The sequence below is a fragment of the Myotis brandtii genome, unplaced genomic scaffold (assembly GCF_000412655.1).
Source record: "Myotis brandtii unplaced genomic scaffold, ASM41265v1 scaffold470, whole genome shotgun sequence".
In the NCBI taxonomy this organism is placed as follows: domain Eukaryota; kingdom Metazoa; phylum Chordata; class Mammalia; order Chiroptera; family Vespertilionidae; genus Myotis; species Myotis brandtii.
Genome location: NW_005367953.1, coordinates 2,662,159 through 2,680,838, shown reverse-complemented (window position 1 = coordinate 2,680,838; position 18,680 = coordinate 2,662,159). Strand labels below are relative to the sequence as shown.

General features: G+C 42.3%; 1 protein-coding gene across 1 annotated transcript in view; it reads right to left on the bottom strand.

The window, feature by feature from the left end:
* Positions 1-18,680, bottom strand: part of ALDH7A1 (aldehyde dehydrogenase 7 family, member A1) — a 40,517-nt gene that overhangs the window by 13,316 nt on the left and 8,521 nt on the right. Inside the window, exons 6-11 of the mRNA XM_005875842.2 lie at positions 15,592-15,724; positions 13,237-13,281; positions 8,567-8,644; positions 6,786-6,883; positions 2,444-2,485; positions 524-618 (exon numbers count right to left, since the gene is read on the bottom strand). Coding sequence (XP_005875904.1) covers positions 524-618; positions 2,444-2,485; positions 6,786-6,883; positions 8,567-8,644; positions 13,237-13,281; positions 15,592-15,724 — 491 coding nt within the window. The remainder of the gene's footprint in view (positions 1-523; positions 619-2,443; positions 2,486-6,785; positions 6,884-8,566; positions 8,645-13,236; positions 13,282-15,591; positions 15,725-18,680) is intronic.

Sequence of the window (18,680 nt, the reverse complement as noted above, 5' to 3'; positions counted from 1 at the left end):
GAGGGGGCAATTTGCATATTAGCCTTTTATTATATAGAATATTAATGTCTTATTTATGTGTGTATTTATTTATTTATAAAGAGAGAAAGCACATACATAGTCATTTGCTTTTCAATAAACCATGTCATATCAAGTCAAATCTAAGACTTGACTTATAAGACAAAAATTAAAATCTCTAAAATGCTTTTATAAGTAAAAGCCAAGGCTGTCTATCTTTTAGCTAACAATTTTAGAACTTGTCAAATATTAAGCTTGCTTTAGTCTCTAAGTGGCATTGGACTTTGTACATATTGTGCTGGGTGTGGGACTGAAAACAGTCTCACCTCCCAGTCCAAGTCCAACCAGTTAGAGAGAAACCGCTTTTAGCCTAGGCTGGAGGGTAAGACAGTCCCTGGCTGAGAAGAGAACAGGGCCACACTATTCGCCACCTAGCATGATGGGTAGGAAGTACTTCTACGACACCTCCCTGCCGGTACAATGTGAAGAGCAGGACAACCTCACATGCCTATACACACACACTCACCAGGCGCCTCGCAGTGGTGCACCTCTGGCCGGCTGTCCCCACGGCGGCAAAGAGAGCTGATGGAACCACTAAGCTGAGGTCCGCATCCTCAAAAGCTTAGAGAAGCACAAACACACACCCATCAGTGTTGTGAAGTAGGCAGACAAGGTACTTGCTAAAAAGATTACATGAGAATTGAGAGATGGCCCCATGGCCTTTATCCCAGGACAGATGTGCATGGAGGCTCTCACTCCTCTGACCTCTTCACCTTTCGTGTCTCCCAGTTCCTGATACTAAGCTTGCTCTGCAGCCTCCTTGAGGTCTCCTCTCTAAGACCACCATCCTTTTTGTCAGCTTTCCTTCTCTCCAGTCTCAACCCCGAGGCCCACCTTGATGCCATCTTCCTTGGGCACGTGGAGAGCGGGGGAAGCTTTGGACCATCACCCTGCAGACTGGCTCGCTAGCATCTACCCCACCCTGCACCAGTCCAGGCCCCGAAATACTCGTGTTGCTCCTACAGAAGTGTGTCCAAATTTCTGAAACCCCTCGCACTCTTCACTCCTTCTCTGGATTACCTCACCCCACGTAGTGACCACACGCAGAGGGCCCTTCCCAGCTTCCTCTGCTCCTCTGAAGGACCGATGCAGCCATTCCAATTCCTCTGCTTCTGTGCATTCCTTCCTCCCCCTCTTTCACCCTCAGGAGAAAAACTAGCCCAGTCTTTAGAAAATTAACCCTTCCCTTTATATGACTCGTAATTCCTTCCTTCTTACCCCTTAGAGAAACTTACAGACATGATTCCCTCTACATCTTCCATTGTCCCTTTTCCAAACTAACAGCATTCCCAGACTAGCATGATGGGTAAGAAGGGGGTTTGTGCAACCAAGCAGACCACGGGTTCTTGTCCATTTCCACCACTTTTTAGTTGTGTTATTTTTCCTTTATAAGCCTCAATTTCCTCAGCCATAAAATGGGATAGTGTCTGGGATACTAATGGGTGATAGCAAGGAGGTAAGGAAAGAGCAGTATTCTGGGGTCTGGCTCCCAGGATATCAATGCTGGTTCCACCACCTCCTGGCCCGTCACTTGGGCAAATACCACGCTCACTTTAAGCCTCAGAGTGTAACCTTCCAATGAGATAAATAATGGTGTCTGCCTCGTGGGGCTATTGTGGGGATTAAATGAAACAACGCATATGAAACCAGCTGAGCACCCAGTGCTCACTGAGTGCTAACTACATTTTTAAATGAACTCACTCTTTAACGACATTAGAAGTTCATCTTGAATAAACCCTTTGCCATCGACTTTTAAAATTTCTGGCATACACCACAAATGCGCAAGCCTTTAAACACGATGGTGATGGCAATGTACAAATTAGCAAGTGTGCTTTTTATCACAAAACCCATGCTTTTATTGTCTCAACCTACTGATGGTCATTATATTATCCAGTTACACTAGTAGACTATTTCCTTTTGTGCCAAGTAATTGAGAAACAGACTTACGTAATGACCAAGTCTACAGGTGAGTGATTAAAATGCCTTAAGGGAGTGTTCCTTCTCAGTTATAAAAGCACCAAATATTCCACGAAAGACAAACTAATGTTTTTGAAATCTAATGGAAGTTACTTTTTCTAGAGACACACGTGGCCAGTTTTCAGAAGATGGGAGAAGGGAAAACAAGGAACAATGCCACGTTAGGAAGTCTTGCACACAGGTTCTAAGCCCAGGTTACGTTTTGCAAGCAGGAACATCCTTCCTTCCTAATTATCTCTGCCTTCAAACCATGTGTCCTATCTCATAAGTAAAATTCCTGAACATGTGAGTCAGGCCTTAGGCACGTACAAAAACAGACCAGACGAGTTCCTACAAATGCTATATACTCAGGACAGCTATCGAAGATATTCTTAATGGAAAACAAAACAAAAACAGGGAGCAGCCTTACCGATAATGGCATTATTTCCTCCAAGCTCTAACAAGCTTCTCCCTAAAAACATATAAACACACATTAATGCCTATTTTAGTATTTCATGAACACTGACAGATGGCCTCAAATCATAATCTATCCCAGTTATGTTTTAATTTATTTTCTGACTTAAAACATAGCATGAACATTGAATCAATGAAATATTTCCTGATTTTAATAATTATACTGTGGTTATATGACACAATGTACTTGTTTCTCAGGAAATACACTGAAATACTTAGTGGTAAAGGAACATAGGTTTTCAATTCTTTTCAAATAGTTCAAAATAACATGCAACCACAATATACGTGTGTGCATATGTGTGAGTGTACATTTGTGTGTGTGTATGTGTGTGCTACTGGAGAAAGAGAAAATGATAACACAAATGGGGCAAAAATGTAAGCAATTGGTGAATCTGGTTAAGGCTATATAGAAATTACTGTGTGTCTTACAACTTTTCTCTAAGTTTGACATTATATCCAAAAAAAAACCCAGTTAGTGTTAATGGTGCAGCCACTATGGAAAACTATATGGCAATGTCCCAAGAAATTAAAGACAGAATTACCATATGAATGATCTAGCAATTTAACTGCTGGGTACAGGGCCAAAAGAAGTAAAAGCCGGGACTCAAACAGACATTTGTACCCCATGTTCACAGCAGCATTATTCACAACAGCTAAATGGTGGAAGCAATCCAAGTGTCCACTAAAGGATGAATGGCTAAAAAATCCTATCTAATAAAAGGGTAATATGCAAATTAACCATCACTCCGTCACAAAGATGGCGGTTCCCATAGCCACACGATGGTGGCGCCCAGTCCTCTCAGCCTTGCCAGAGTCCCCCAGTCCCGGGGGAGTGGCCACTGAGAGCGGGCAGCATGAGCGGCCTGGCAGAACGCTTGCTTCATTGCCGTGGCGACGAGGCAAGCATCCTACCCTGGCCTCAGAGGGCCTCTGGGCAGCAGGCACGGAGTAGCAGGGGTGTGGAGAGGGGGACATGATTGCATCGTTGCCCTGGCGACGAGGCAAGCGTTCCACGGCCCAGAGGCTGCAGAGAGCCTCTGGGCAGCAGGCGCGGAGCGGCCAGGCCCCGCAGAGAGCTACTGGTGCACTGATTCGTGCGCAGGGCTACTAGTATGTGTGTGTGTGTGTGTGTGTGTGTGTGTGTGTATTTGGAATATATATAAAATGAAATAGTATTCAACCTTAAAAAGAATGGAAATTCTACAACATGGATGAACCTTAAAGACATTATGTTAAATGACTTGAGCCAGTCACAGAAGGACAAATATTGTGATTCTGGTTATATGAGCTTCCTAAAAGAGTCAAATCCACAGGGACAGAAAGTAGAAGAGTAGTTGCCAAGGGGCCAGGGGAGGCAGAAATGGAGAGTTAGTTTTAATGGATACAGAGTGTCCATTGAGAAGACAAAAAAAAAAAAGTTCTGTAGATGGATATTGGTGATGGCTATACAACAATGTAAATATACTTAATGCCATAGAACTGCACACTTAAAAATAGTTAAAATGGTAAATTTTTATACATCTTATCACAATAAAAAGGTTTAAAAATTATGTGCTCATTGTAGAAAATTATTTTTTAAAAAGAGCAAAATGTATCAAGCAGGCAAAAAGCTATGGCCCATAGGTCACCATGAAATCTGTCCTTATACTTTGGTATAGTGCCTTCCAATCTTTTTCCTGTGCGTTTACATTTAGTTGAGATCAAACTATCAAATTAACTTTGCTTTATTTTCTGATTAATATCTTATACCCGCTCCTTAAATTATTAGCTGTTAAAAAAAAAAGAAATCACCCGGCTGTGATTGCTCAGTGGATTGAGCATCATCCCAAGGACCAAGAGGTCCTGGGTTCAATTCCCAGTCAGGGCACATGCCTGGGCTGCAGGCTCGATCCCCAGTAGGAGCATGCAGGAGGCAACCAATCAATGAGTCTCTCTCATCATTGATGTTTCTATCTCTCTCGCCCTCTCCCTTCCTCTCTGAAATCAATAAAAATATTTTTTTTACTGCATAGTATCCATCATGATGATGTACCAAATTTTATTTAGCTACTTCCCTAGTGTTGAATATATGGACTGTTGAATATCTACCTCTTACCTATGTAGGTCAGGGCCAAAGGGCATGAATATTAGGGCTAGTGTATACGTTGCCAGCTTACATTCCAGGCAATTACACAGCAGGCTATGAATGCCACTCTGACCTTACACTCCCAGCATAAAGATTTGAAATTTATTTGCCTCAATTTTAGAGCTGTGTTTGCCACACCATTTTAACATACATTTATTTTTCCTTAAATGCACTTTAAAATCAGCTTTACGCAAATCACTTTTATTTACTTGTGGTATCAGGAGTGTATGTGACAGCAGGAGAGGTCCTCACTTGCACGCTCTGAAACAGTCACGCATCAATGAGTGCTGATAAGGGGAGAGGGCTGCTCTTACCAAGTCACTGAGTGCCCCGTCAGCCCCAGTCTCTGCTGCAGCCCTGATTTGGTGACAGCTTGCTGGCTATGGCAGAGCACTACCCGAGATGGCAAGAGAAGGGGAGGGAACAGAAGATTCCACACCTCACATCAGCTCCTCCTGCCTGGCTTCAAGTGCTGTGCGGCAGAAGAGAAGGGACCTACACTTCCTACATCTTTCCAATTCTCTCTCTGCTCCCTAACCACACTCCTGCAGCCAGCCCCCTCCATGAAAAGCACCTATAACTTAAGATAGAGTATTTTTCTTTTTTTATCATAATCCATTTAACTAACAGTACTACTTAAGAGAGAACAACTAACTACTACTTCAAATAAGAAGGGAACAGGAGCCCTGACCAGTTTGGCTCAGTGGATAGAGCGTCGGCCTGTGGACTGAAGGGTCTCAGGTTCGATTCCGGTCAAGGGCATGTACCTTGGTTGCGGGCACATCCCCAGTGGGGGGTGTGCAGGAGGCAGCTGATGGATGTTTCTCTCTCATCCATGTTTCTAACTCTATCCTTCTCCCTTCCTCTCTGTGAAAAATCAATAAAATATATTAAAAAAAAAAAAAAAAAGAAGGGAACAGGAGCCCAGCCAGCGTGGCTGAGCATCAACCTATGAACCAGGAGGTCATGGTTTGCTTCCCGGTCAGGGCATATGCCTGGGTTGTGGGCTAAATATCTGGTAGGGAGTGTGTAGGAGGCAGCCAATTGATGATATTTCTCTCTCATCGATGTTTCTATCTCTCTATTCCTCTCCCTTCCTCTCTTCTCCATGAAAAGCACCTATAACTTAAGATAGAGTATTTTTCTTTTTTTATCATAATCCATTTAACTAACAGTACTACTTAAGAGAGAACAACTAACTACTACTTCAAATAAGAAGGGAACAGGAGCCCTGACCAGTTTGGCTCAGTGGATAGAGCGTCGGCCTGTGGACTGAAGGGTCTCAGGTTCGATTCCGGTCAAGGGCATGTACCTTGGTTGCGGGCACATCCCCAGTGGGGGGTGTGCAGGAGGCAGCTGATGGATGTTTCTCTCTCATCCATGTTTCTAACTCTATCCTTCTCCCTTCCTCTCTGTGAAAAATCAATAAAATATATTAAAAAAAAAAAAAAAAAGAAGGGAACAGGAGCCCAGCCAGCGTGGCTGAGCATCAACCTATGAACCAGGAGGTCATGGTTTGCTTCCCGGTCAGGGCATATGCCTGGGTTGTGGGCTAAATATCTGGTAGGGAGTGTGTAGGAGGCAGCCAATTGATGATATTTCTCTCTCATCGATGTTTCTATCTCTCTATTCCTCTCCCTTCCTCTCTTAAAAAAATCAACAAAAACCCATTTAAATAAATAAATAAAAGCAATGCCCCCCAAACAAAAGGGCTGGATTACCTATCAATAGCCAGAAATTTGTCAATATTACCCTTTCAAACCCTCTGTAATCAGCCACAAAGTAGAGTGTACAAAGCTATGTTTATATAAATGAGGGAACAGATTTAAATCTTCTATTCCACATTCTCTGTAGGTCCTATATTCCTATCTAAATTGTGAGTTTTCTTTTTTTAATTTGCCAAATAGGCCTGACAGAACTTGATACATTTGATATGATTTTATTACAGTCATTTAGAGAGAAAAATGACATTCTTTCCCAAATTATGCTATTTAAATTTGCAATTACCTAATATTAACCCACTAATAACTGTACCCTTTTCTTTTACTTGGACATTCAGATAAACATGGCTGATATCTCCATGGAAAGGGTCAAGAAAAACAAAACAAAAAACTTTTCGATTTCACATCCATACCTCTGCGGGAATCAAAATCATTAGAAAGCCAACACTTACCAAACCTCTCCTGCACCATCAGGGCCACTTGTTTCCCCACCTGAGTGCTCCCGGTGAAGGACAGCAGGTTCACTCGCTCATCCTTGGCCATCGCTGTGCTGCAGAACAGACAGGTCACTCAGAGAAACCCAGCAATGGCGCCACCTAGTGGTACCGCCCAGAAAACCCTGACATGGGCTCTTGGAAAGGCAGTCTAAGTTACAGGAGAGCAAGGGAAGGTCTTCATGAAAATGAACTCGATTTTCACAAGTAGAACCATGTAATACAATAGGCTAACCTCTTCTGAGCTCTCTATTAAACAGAAATCAATTTGAGGACATTGCTAAGAATGATAGTCCTTTCTGCCCTAAATGGGTGACTGACAATGTGACCTTAGCATTTCCTCGATGAGATTCCCAGTTATTTTACAGACTCTTAAACTACTAATTCTTCAAGAATTAAAAGGCTAGGCTGTAGGAAACATCCTTAGTATCCTTCGTAGAAGATGATTTATAAAGGCTATGCTAGGAGTTCCAGTTGCTTCTAAGGAACGTAGACCAGACACTATTGATTTGCTCAGTTTGGCGCTTCAAAAGGCTTGGTGTGGGCCAACCAGACAGTCACAGTATCAGTCCAATATAGAGCATGAACAGCTTGATGAATGTAGCCATGTAGGCCTCCCCAGATTCAGCCCAGCAAACACAGGCACGGATACCCAAGGCAGCGGTTCCGTAATGCACACCTACACACTAATGCAATTCTTTGAGCTAATCTAAGGCCAGAGACAAGGATACCCAGAAGATTAAGAACAAACTGGTCAAAGGATATTATACTCATGTTTTAATACATGTAGATAATTCACTATGCATACTAGTATATTTCACTTATTTAATAAAAGGAGTACTAATTGCTCATTTTTGAGATAGCCCAGTAAGTTGAGTAAGTATGCAGGTAAAAATAGAGGGAGACTAACATTTGAACTACACCAATAAGACCCCTATGAAACCTCACCTAGTCAAAGTCTAAGCTGATAACAACAACCTCATTCATCATGCTTCTGAGCAATTATATAGTCAGTTCCAGCTTAAAAAGAGGCTGTGACATTATGCTAAGAGAATAAGCCAGACACAAAGGCCTCATGTTGCATGATTTGATTTTATGAAATGTCTCAAGTAGGCAAATCCATGGAAACAGAAAGTAGTTTAGTCATTGCTAAGGGGAAGATAGGAAATGACTGCTAATAGTTACAGGGTTTCTTTTGCTCCGCCCCCCCCGCCCCCCAAATGTTTTGGAATAAGGTAATGGTGATGGTTGTACAACACTGTGAATACTCTAAAAAAAACACTGAATAAATTTAAATAAAGAAGCTGTATTCACAAGGTTCCCCGTTTTGGCTGGCTGAAGAACGCAGACCAATAGACTAGGTTCTTGGTCTGGGGGTTGGGGGGGGGCGGCGCGGTGAGACACCAGACTCCAATTCCCCAGCTCTGCTCTGTAAGCATGCACCTTTATAAATCAAGTGTCAGCAGGCCACGGACTGCCCACCATTACAGCAGCTTGTTATTGTAGGAGATAAACGCCTTATAATAGTAGCTCTGGGCAATTAAAAAGGCAGTATCTTACTCATCCTCCAACAGAGGCTATGCACTAATAAAGGCAGAGCCCAATGAGATCCATAATGATAATGATTCCAAAAAACCATGCTCACTCCAGCTGCACTGCGTTTAGTTCTAGGACAGATGGTTCTAGTCGATCAGCCTGGGGTCCTTCAACAGAAAGATACTCTGCACATGCTGACTTACCCAATATCTGCTCCACCACAAGTCAAGGAACAAATCGCGCCAGGCAGCTTGTTGCCCTCCAGAACCTTGGCTATTATCCTAGAAAGGAACAGCAATTACTGCTAAGGGAGCAATTTCATTCTTAGGGTTTTTTAAAAACTTCATCCACCTAACTCTCTCTTCCTCCCCTCAAACATCCAGGCCTGGATTTCTCTTCACATAACAGAAATGAGGTTTTCAAACACTTAAAAGTAGAACTCTTTTTTCCCTAAGGGAATCTTAAAAAGAATTTAAACAAACAAACACACAGCCCAGCCAGTGTTGCTCAGTGGTTGAGAGGTGACCCATGCAACAGGAGGTCACTGGTTCAATTCCAGGTCAGGGCACTTGTCCAGGTTTTGGGCTTGATCCCCAGCAGGGGGCGTGCAGGAGGCAGCCGGTCAATGTTCTCTCATTTATGTTTCTATCGTTCTATCCCTCTCCCTTTCTCTCTCTCTAAAAAAGCAATTAAAACATTTTTTTTAAACCTGAAAAATAAATAAAAGATATAAAGCATTGGTCAGATAGTTCAAGTAATCATTGTTTTCAAGTATTTTCTGCCAAGCTATGAGGACATATATGATTCAAGATGGTTAACTGAACACAGGGCATTTTTTGTTTTTTGTGTTTTTTTTGGTCTGTTGCTACAAATCCATTAAAATGATGGTAAAGAAATTTTAAAAAGAAATAAAACCTAGAAAGACAAAGAAGTGAAAGGGCATCCCCATCAGCAAATGAGAAGGTTCACCACATCTCTGCAAAGCAGAGCCAGTGTCCCCCAAACCTACAGTAGGTCGTGAGGAGATACAGCTGAGGGATCTGGACCTGCCTACAAAATTCTAAAGTCCAGGACTATTGCAGGCTGCCTTCACATCAAACCTTTCACAGTCAGGACATATCAGCACTTCCAGGTTGAAGCACTGCGAACAGCACAGCTTTTCCCCAGTCTCCCACAACTTACACTGTAATAGTTAAAATAATCACAGCTCAATGCTGACTCAATCTTATTTCGAATTATAAAAATGGCTTGAGTCATTCTGTTTTCTCTGAAACAGGGTTCTTCGTTTTGAGCTTCCTGAGGAGCATGGGCCTAAATAGAGCCAAGGTTCTTCTCATCCATCATCCCAACTTGCTGGCTACTTTCTAACTGGTTTAGTTTAGATTTCAAAGAAGGTCCAAATCCTATACCCATTTCCATAAAAGATTCCATTGCGAATGTAAGTAAATACTCCAATTGTCCCCCCAAAAGATGTCCTTTATAAACAAGAATCGTATGATTTCACTCACATGTGTGATATAAAACAGAAAGCAACAAAAGGATGAACAAAACAACAAACTTATAGACACAGACAACAGAAGGGTGGGTACCAGAGCGGGAGAGGGGAGGGGAGAATGAAGAGATAAAGGGGGGTCAGATTTATGGTGAAGTGAGACTAGGTTTTGGGTGGTGAACACACAATGCAATATACAGGTGACGTATTATAGAATTGTGCACTTGAAACTTATATAATGTTATTAAACAATGTCACCCCAATAAACTTAATAAAAAATATTCTTTATAGTGATTTTCTTTTTTCCATCCAACAAGGATCACACACTACAGCTGTCATGTCTGAGACGAGGTGTCCAATTGTACAATTCTTTCCAGGGACTTAGGGTGTACATCCTGTCTGCACAAGGAAAGTGGCTGTCCTTGAAGGGTAATGATTTTGCTTTGTGCCCATGGGTACAGGTTAACAAAATCCTTTCCCCCTAATGCATGAGAATCTAACCTTAGGTTAACTGTCTAGTTTTGTTACCCAGGTCCCCTGATAAATGTCAGAGTGTCAACCACACTACCTACACAGACAACATGGCTTACGGTAAAAATGACCCCTGACTGGCCAACTGCGTCTGGACTACAATAACCTTCTGAGAACGATAAATAGGGACCTCATACTTTTTGGCCTTCCCTGAGTGCAGTGACTCTTGTAACTGTATGTCCCTTATGGGAAGCTGAAAGCTCTGTCAATAGAATTGGTACAAGGTAGTCTGGCTCCTATGGGGCATTAGGGTATAAGTCAGGGCAACCCCCACTTCTGTCCATCTAGGTCTCATCTCCTTACCCCTGTGCAAACTGTTACAAGGACACCAATTGAAGAGAAGTACCTAATGCTATCCTCCTGGCAAATTAGCATATCCTTCTAAATAGGGGTATGATATGTGGCCTATGTTCATCTTATGAGTCTGAACGTTTAAGTGAATTTAAGATCTGTTAGATATGGCAGCACCCTTGCTGAATTTAGCATCATCTTACTCATTGTCTTCCACTGCAAAATAAGATATTCTCAATTACTTAAAATATCAGCTGTGTTCCTATGTGAGCATTTCAAACCCTTTGAAATGTTTAAAGCATATACTAATTATAAAGCAGCTCAAAGCAACAATAACTTAGAACATTTAAAACTAATATCAAAACTGACAGTAATTAAAAACAAAACAAAACAACCCGACAGTATTTTAAACCAGTTGCTTAAATTGGCAAGCCAGTTCTAAGTTTTCAATTTTGAAAAAAATTGCCTGGGGAATCTCATCATTTTTATGTTTTGTATATCAGAGTAATAAGTAATATTTCATTCAAACACCCCTACCTTGAAGGATATATTTTGCTCAGTATCACACATTCCTTCCAAGTAAATACTATTGTCTCTTTTTTTTATTCTTTTTTTTATTCTTTTCTCTTTTTCAGCTCACTTTTCAATTCCTAAACCAGTATCCCATAAATCAGTGGTTCTCAACCTCCCTAATGCCGCGACCCTTTAATACAGTTCCTCATGTTGTGGTGACCCCCAATTTCATTGTTACAAATTGAACATAATTAAAGCATAGTGATTAATCACAAAAACAATATGTAATTATGTATGTGTTTTCCGATGGTCTTAGGCGACCCCTGTGAAAGGGTCGTTTGATCCCCAAAGGGGTCGCGACCCACAGGTTGAGAACCGCTGCCATAAATGATCTTCTAATATTGAGGACCCTCTTATATATAGGCTCCACCACAAGCTCTCTACAACAATTCTTAAATCAGAGAATGCAAACCATGAGCATGATACCATTGCAATTATCCTACTTATTAATAACAGGAAAGGAGTAAAGGGAAGGCCAAATATTATAGGCATATCATTGGGCAGCTTCACCAGGAGACACCAGTCTATCCCCTGCAGATGGCTGGGGGAAAAGACGGGACAGAGAGGAAATAGACGCATGCCCAGTAAAGTTGGGGTGATGAACTGGGGACAACGTCGGAGGGTACTTGACTGTCAGTCACTCCTGGGAACAGGTCAATGGCCAGAACGGGCATGGCCACTGCAAGCACACAAAGATGTGGGATATTCAATCCCCTAAACAAAGGAGTTCACTCTCCTGGTTGATTCCTGCTTCCTGGGCTCTCACTCCTGCTTCCTGGCATTCTCCCGTGGCCACGGCCATGTGGACCCCCACACACAATGGACTAACAAACTGTAACTAGCCTGATGCTGACTGGACCCGGCTGCAACATGGAAGGGAAATTCTGGACACTGGCTTTGCTTCTAGTTCTACTGAAACCTCAGTTACACTTCCATAACTGGACTAAGGGAAAAGGGGCTTTGGAAAGCCCATGATATAATTCTATGCAAATAAAAATCACTCATCATCCCGTGCAAACCTCAGAAAATTCGTTTTCTCTAGATATCATAAGGACTCCACTCCCAGCACTCAGTGGGGAGAGGGATACCCCAATTTCCCCAACAAAATCAACCAAGCATAAAGGATGCATCCTCACTCACATGGAAAGGTAGGCTCTTGTATACGATCTCTGAATTCCAGAGTGACAAATTATTAACATTGATTTTATGACACAATCAGTTGTGAAGTTTTCAAATATGAGTAAATAAAACAATTTTTAAACAAAAGATAAAATACATTTTAGATAGTGTGAGAAGAATCCCTGGAATAATATTTCTTTCTGCTTTGCTAATAGTCTATTAAACAAACGCAATAAAAGAATTCGCTGGGTAGAAAACAAAACCACTAACATGTTGAATAGTTTAAAAATAGAGCCCCTTGCCCTGACGGGTTTGGCTCAGTGGATGGAGCGTCGGCCTTCGGACCAAAGGGTCCCAGGTTCGATTCCGGTCGGGGGCATGTACCTTGGTTGTGGGCATGTCCCCAGTGGGGGGTGTGCAGGAGGCAGCTGATCGGTGTTTCTCTCTCATCGATGTTTCTAACTCTCTATCCCTCTCCCTTCCTCTCTGTAAAAAATCAATAAAATATATTTTAAAAAATAAAAAATAAAATAAATAAATAAAAATAAAAATAGAGCCCCAAAACTGCAAGAAAATTTTCTCTGTGCTGGATTTGCTTCTCTTTTGCAAGTGACAATAATGTTCATAAGAGTTCGATTTCAACACTTAAATCTGTATCAGCCATGTTTCTACCAAGTTAAATGATGTGGCTCTGAAAGAGCTCTGTAAGCTGCAAAACAACATAAAGTGCTATTACAGTCAAAAAGAAAGAGGTTAGCCAAATCCCACCTGAAAGATGAGACTTTTACATCACATTAAAATTCAGTGCCTGTCAGTCACCCTTGAGATTTCTCCACACCCAGGAAAAAGAAAGCCACACATACTCACTTTGTGACAGCCACACTGATGAGGGAAGTTGTTGGAGCTCCTTTCCTTTACAGGGTTAAAAAAAAAAAAGGCAATTTAATTTGGTGGAAATCATAAAGACCTTTTATTATCAAGCAGAAGCAAGTCTTTTTAGACAACTGAGCCTCTCATAACTGAAATAGGAACCTGTCCTTCAGCGTGGTGTCTCTGGGACCTAGCAGACTACAAAACTTTCATAAATATAAAAACGACAAAAAGCAATTTTTAACCTGCTTGCTGTACGGCTCATAGGAACTGTTGCATTAATATCTGCCAATCATAGGAACTGAGTGAAGCGGAAATCAACATGATTTACGTTGGAAGGCTTGTGAGCTGCCAGAAAGCACAGGTCCCTTTGGCAACACGGTGCCAAATGATTAATCCTCCCACCTAAGCATTGCTTTGTAGACAGTCTTTGAGTACAGTCAACTGACTACATTTAGACCAGCCTATAACTAGTGGTAAGATGCAAAACAGGCAAGGACAAATCTAGTTCTTCCACTGAACAGGAAAGCTGGAATCAGTGTTTTGTCATCTATAAGAGGCTGAGATTTTCCCACTTCACTTGTCCTATCAAATAGTTCATAAAATGTAAAATTTAATGCATCAATGGGAACACTGGCCAAGGGCTTCAGAATAACTTAGAAATTCACTATCAAATTCTTATTGAAGAAAAGAGAGTCAAACTTTAAAAAGAATGTTGTGACTTATCGAAAGTTCCTTTTTTTTCTCCTAGTTACTTATTTAGTTTTCTGTTTGGGGAATGTAGTACAATAAAGATTATTTAACTGGTCTTTGTTTCTGGCATAGAGCTTTCAAATACCTTGGGCCACTGAGCAGTGGTTAGAGCATCAGCCCTCGGACCAAAGAGTCCCGGGTTTGATTCCCAGTCAAGGGCCGCACCTGGGTTGCAGGTTCCAAGATGCCAGTTCCATCCTGGCCCTGGTCAGGACAGTGTGGGAGGCAACCAAGCGGTGTCTCTCTCATATTGATGCTTTTCTCTCCCTCCCTCCCTTCCACTCTCTCTAAAAATCAAAGGAAAAAATAGCCTCAGGTGAAGATTACCAAAACAAACCCACCCTGGGATTCTGAGTGACAAAAGTGTGTTTGTTATGCTAACAAGGTGACTTGTGTCTACTAGATAGCTTCAAGATGGGGGCTGGTTGCTGGTCACCAGAAAGACCAACCACAGGAAAGAGAAATCAAGATTGAGTTCAATCACGTCCAATGATTCCATCAATAATGCCTATGGAATAAAACCTCAATAAAAAACTCTGGACACCAAAGCTCAGTGGAGACTCCTGATTGGGAGGGTGCCATACCCCAACTCCACTGGGAGAGGGCTGGAGGCTCTGCGTCTGGGACACTGTCTGGGACACTTCTAGACCTTTCCCTATGTGGATCCTTTATAAAAAAGCTGCCCTAACTAGTTTGGCTCAGTGGATAGAGCCTCGGCCTGCAGACTGAAGGGTCCCTGGTTTGTCCGGTCAAGAGGGCATGTACCTTGTTTGCGGGCACATCCCTGGTGGGGGGTGTGCAGGAGGCAGCTGATAGATGTTTCTCTCTCATCGATGTTTCTGGCTCTCTATCCCTCTCCCTTCCTCTCTGTAAAAAATCAATTAAAAAAAAAAAAAGCTATAATCATTGAGTACTGCGGTTTCTTGAGTCCCCTGGGTCATTCTAATGAATTATTGAAGCTGAGAGTTCATGGGAACCCCCAAATTTACAGATGGCTGGTCAGATGTCCTGGGGACCTGGGGTACTTGCAGCTTGCATCTGAAGTGGAGCCAGTCTTGTGGAAGTCTGAGCCCTTATACATGAGGAACCTGACACTAAACACAGGAAGTCAGTGTCAGAATTTAATTACAGTACTCTCCTTGGGGTGGAAACAACTGGACGGACAACGCTATGTCAAAAAAAGAAGTCAAAAACAAAATGTTACCAATGGTAAAATACATAATAATTCAAAGTCGGCATTTCACAACTAGCCAATATGACTTAATATGTTAACACAAAGAGTAGAACCCTAGCCCGTGTGGCTCAGTTGGTTGGGGATCATCCCATGCACCAGAAGGTTGCTGGTTCAACTCCTTCAGGGTACAAGAACAGGTTGTAGGCTCAATCTCCACTAAGGGGAGTGCAGGAGGCAGCCAATGGATGTTTTCCTCACACCGATGTTTCTCTCTCCCTCTCCCTACCTTTCTCTCTAAAAATCTTAACAAAAAAAGAAAGATTAGAGTAGTAGAACAGATTTCAATACATTTAAAATACTTTTGCTAGTTCCTAACAATGGCTACTTTTATCAACTATTACTGGAAAAAAGTGAGCAGGTCTCACCATAGGCAGACATTCCCACAGATCATTGCGATGGCGTTGTTCCAGCCATACACCGCCACAGGGAAGTTGAACGCAGTGATGATGCCAACCAGGCCTACAGGATTCCACTGCTCAATGAGTGCATGGCCAGGTCCTGAGGACAGGGGGAGGCGAGAGGCATGCTTAAGCGTGTTCATTTAATGCATGTCAAGTTAATCAGTCTGCTAGCTTTCATTTTCAGAACAAAGGCGCACAGGACCCAGTGGGGATTCCAGACGCCCTGTCCTGGATCACTTTGCATAGCTGCGGGACATTGGTTCATTAATTAACACACTACAAAAGCTGTTATGACCCCAACCTTAATGATAGACACAATGTCTCTGATCCTTATAGGAACTCTGGTGATTTTAATCAAGGGCAACCAAAGCAGTGAAGCAAGGAGTGATGGCTCACAAACCCTGGTCAAAACCAGACCAACCAGAAAGGCGGAGCTCCCAGCCACACATCTTTCTGGCCACGCTCACACAGCTAGCTAGGCACAGGGAAGCCGCCATTGCGGCACCCACTGCCAGACCCCCTTTGGTCTAGGCATCCTAAACTCCCTTCAGATGATGTGCTGGCTCTGCCTCCTTCTGGCAGGAACTGCCTCCTCCACCTCTGCCCTCCCCTCCTCATCCTCCTCCCCAGGGAGGCCAGTGCAGCTGATAACACTTCCCTGCTTAAAACCCTTTGGTGTCTGGGTCACTACTGTAGCTGCCCATCTAAAGTCCATCTCCCTATCAGGAACAGTCTCTTCCCACTTCCGCTCCACCACCCCAGCCCCCCTCATACTGTGCCTCCAGCTGTGCTAAAGCCATACAGTTCCCCAAATAGGACACATTCTCCCATCCCAAGCTTTCATATTTTTATTATTATTATTTTGTTGTTGTTAATCCTCACTCGAGGATATTTTTCCATTGACTTTTAGGGAGAGTGGAAGAGAGAGGGAAAGACAGAGAGAAACATTAATGTGAGAGAAGCACATCGATTGGTTGCCTCCTGCACGTGCCCCACCTAGGGCCGGGGCCAGGGAAGAGCCTGCAACCAAGATATGGTGCCCTTGACTGGAATCGAACCAGAGACCCTCTGGTCTGCAGGCCCAGGCCGATGCTCTATCCACTGAGCCAAACCGGCTAGGACACTAAGCTTTCACTTATTTAAAATGCCTATTTTAAATGTCTGCCTCGCTGCCCTGAAATCTAAACTTCAATTGCTTTTCTGGGAGGCCCTGGATTTACTTTCTCTGGCTAGCTTAGGGGCTCACTATCCTATTCTCCACCCATCACAGTACTTACCATGTTCTATTATACTTATCTCCCACTTGCCTCTCCTCTTAAATGTAAGGAATCTATAGGCTTATAAAGTCCTTGAGGACAAGGACTATGCCTTATTTAGATCAAGTATCACCTATTAGATCATCTGACACGCAATAAACATTAATTGCATTAATGAGGTCAAAGTTATCCCAAGACCATGCATAGATTAATATTATGTTCTTTAAAAAATATATATTTTCTGCCCTAAGTGGTTTGGCTCAGTGGATAGAGCGTCAGCCTGCAGACTGAAGGGTCCCATGTATCTCTCCCTTCCTCTCTGAAATCAATCTATATATATAAAAGTCTAATATGCAAAGTGTCCCCTCAGGAGTTTGATTGCTCGCTATTATGTGCGCTGACCACCAGGGGGCAGTGCGGAATGAAGGGAGGCCCTGGTGGGCAGCCAGCAGCTGGGGAAGGGAGGCCCCGGCCGGCTGGGAGCCACTAGGAACCCTACCTGTGCACGAATTTCATGCACTGAGCCTCTAGTAAAAATATATTTAAATATATATATATATATATTTCTTTTCAGATCATAAATGTATCATAATTACCATACATGGAAATTTTGAAAACTAGAAAGATGACTATAACCACTGTCACCACTCTGGCAGACTTCCAGCCCTTTTATCTTCAATGCAGCCACACAGAATCATGTTTGCTCTATCAAAGCTGCAAGCATGACAAATCACATAAGCCCTTATGCTCATCACGGAAACCTCCCAGAGTATAAGGCTGGTCCTTGCAGCACTGTGTGACAGCAGAAGCCTGAGAACATCCATCGCTTGGGAACTGGTTAAATAAATTACATATAGGATCTTTACAACAAACACACAGCCATAAAAAAAGATGAAGGAAGCCCCTTAATGGCAGAATATGAAACAATGTCCAAGACCCATTAAGTAGAAAAAATAGAGAATGGAATGTATAGTTTGCTAATGTCTGTTTCCAAAACACACATATTTGCCTATAAGTGAATAAAAGCTCTAAAAAGATATACAAGAAACCAGAAACTACTTCCATGGGGATACTACGGAGTACCCAGGGGAAATACTTTCCATCCATTACTCCTTAATTTCTTCTTAATTTTGTGATATGAGTATATCATCTCTTCAAAAAATAATATAAAAATCATTTTAAAATAAGTAAATACAACCTTCCCATAAAAGTGTGGGGTTGGAGGCAGGCAATCTTCATAAACAGGATTTTTTTTTACCTGCTGACAGACTGCCAACATGTGCTTAACCTTTGCCTTATGGCATTTACAGGTCATTTTTAATGTTTCCTATTGATACCACAATGAACATCTTTGCACATAAGCCTTTGTCACATCCAAATTATTTACTCAAATCAGATTCTTGAAACTGGTATTAAATGTAAGGCTCTTTGGATTATTTCTAAATTATTTTCCAGATGGATGGGCAATTCATGTTACCACGAGTCCCCATAGGAGTGTCTGTCAACCCACGGACTTGCCAACACTGAGTTTTATCTTAAAAAAAAAAAAAAAAAAAGCCCTAGCCGGTTTGGCTCTGTGGATAGAACGTTGGTCTGTGGACTGAAGGGTTCCAGGTTTGATTCTGGTCAACGGCATGATGGGGTTGCAGAGTTGTACATGTATGGGTTGCAGGCTCGATCCCCAGTAGGAGTCATGCAGGAGGCAGCCAATCAATGATTTTCTCTCATCATTGATGTTTCTATCTCTCTATTTCCTTCTCGCTTCCCCTCTGAAATCAATAAAAAATATATATATTA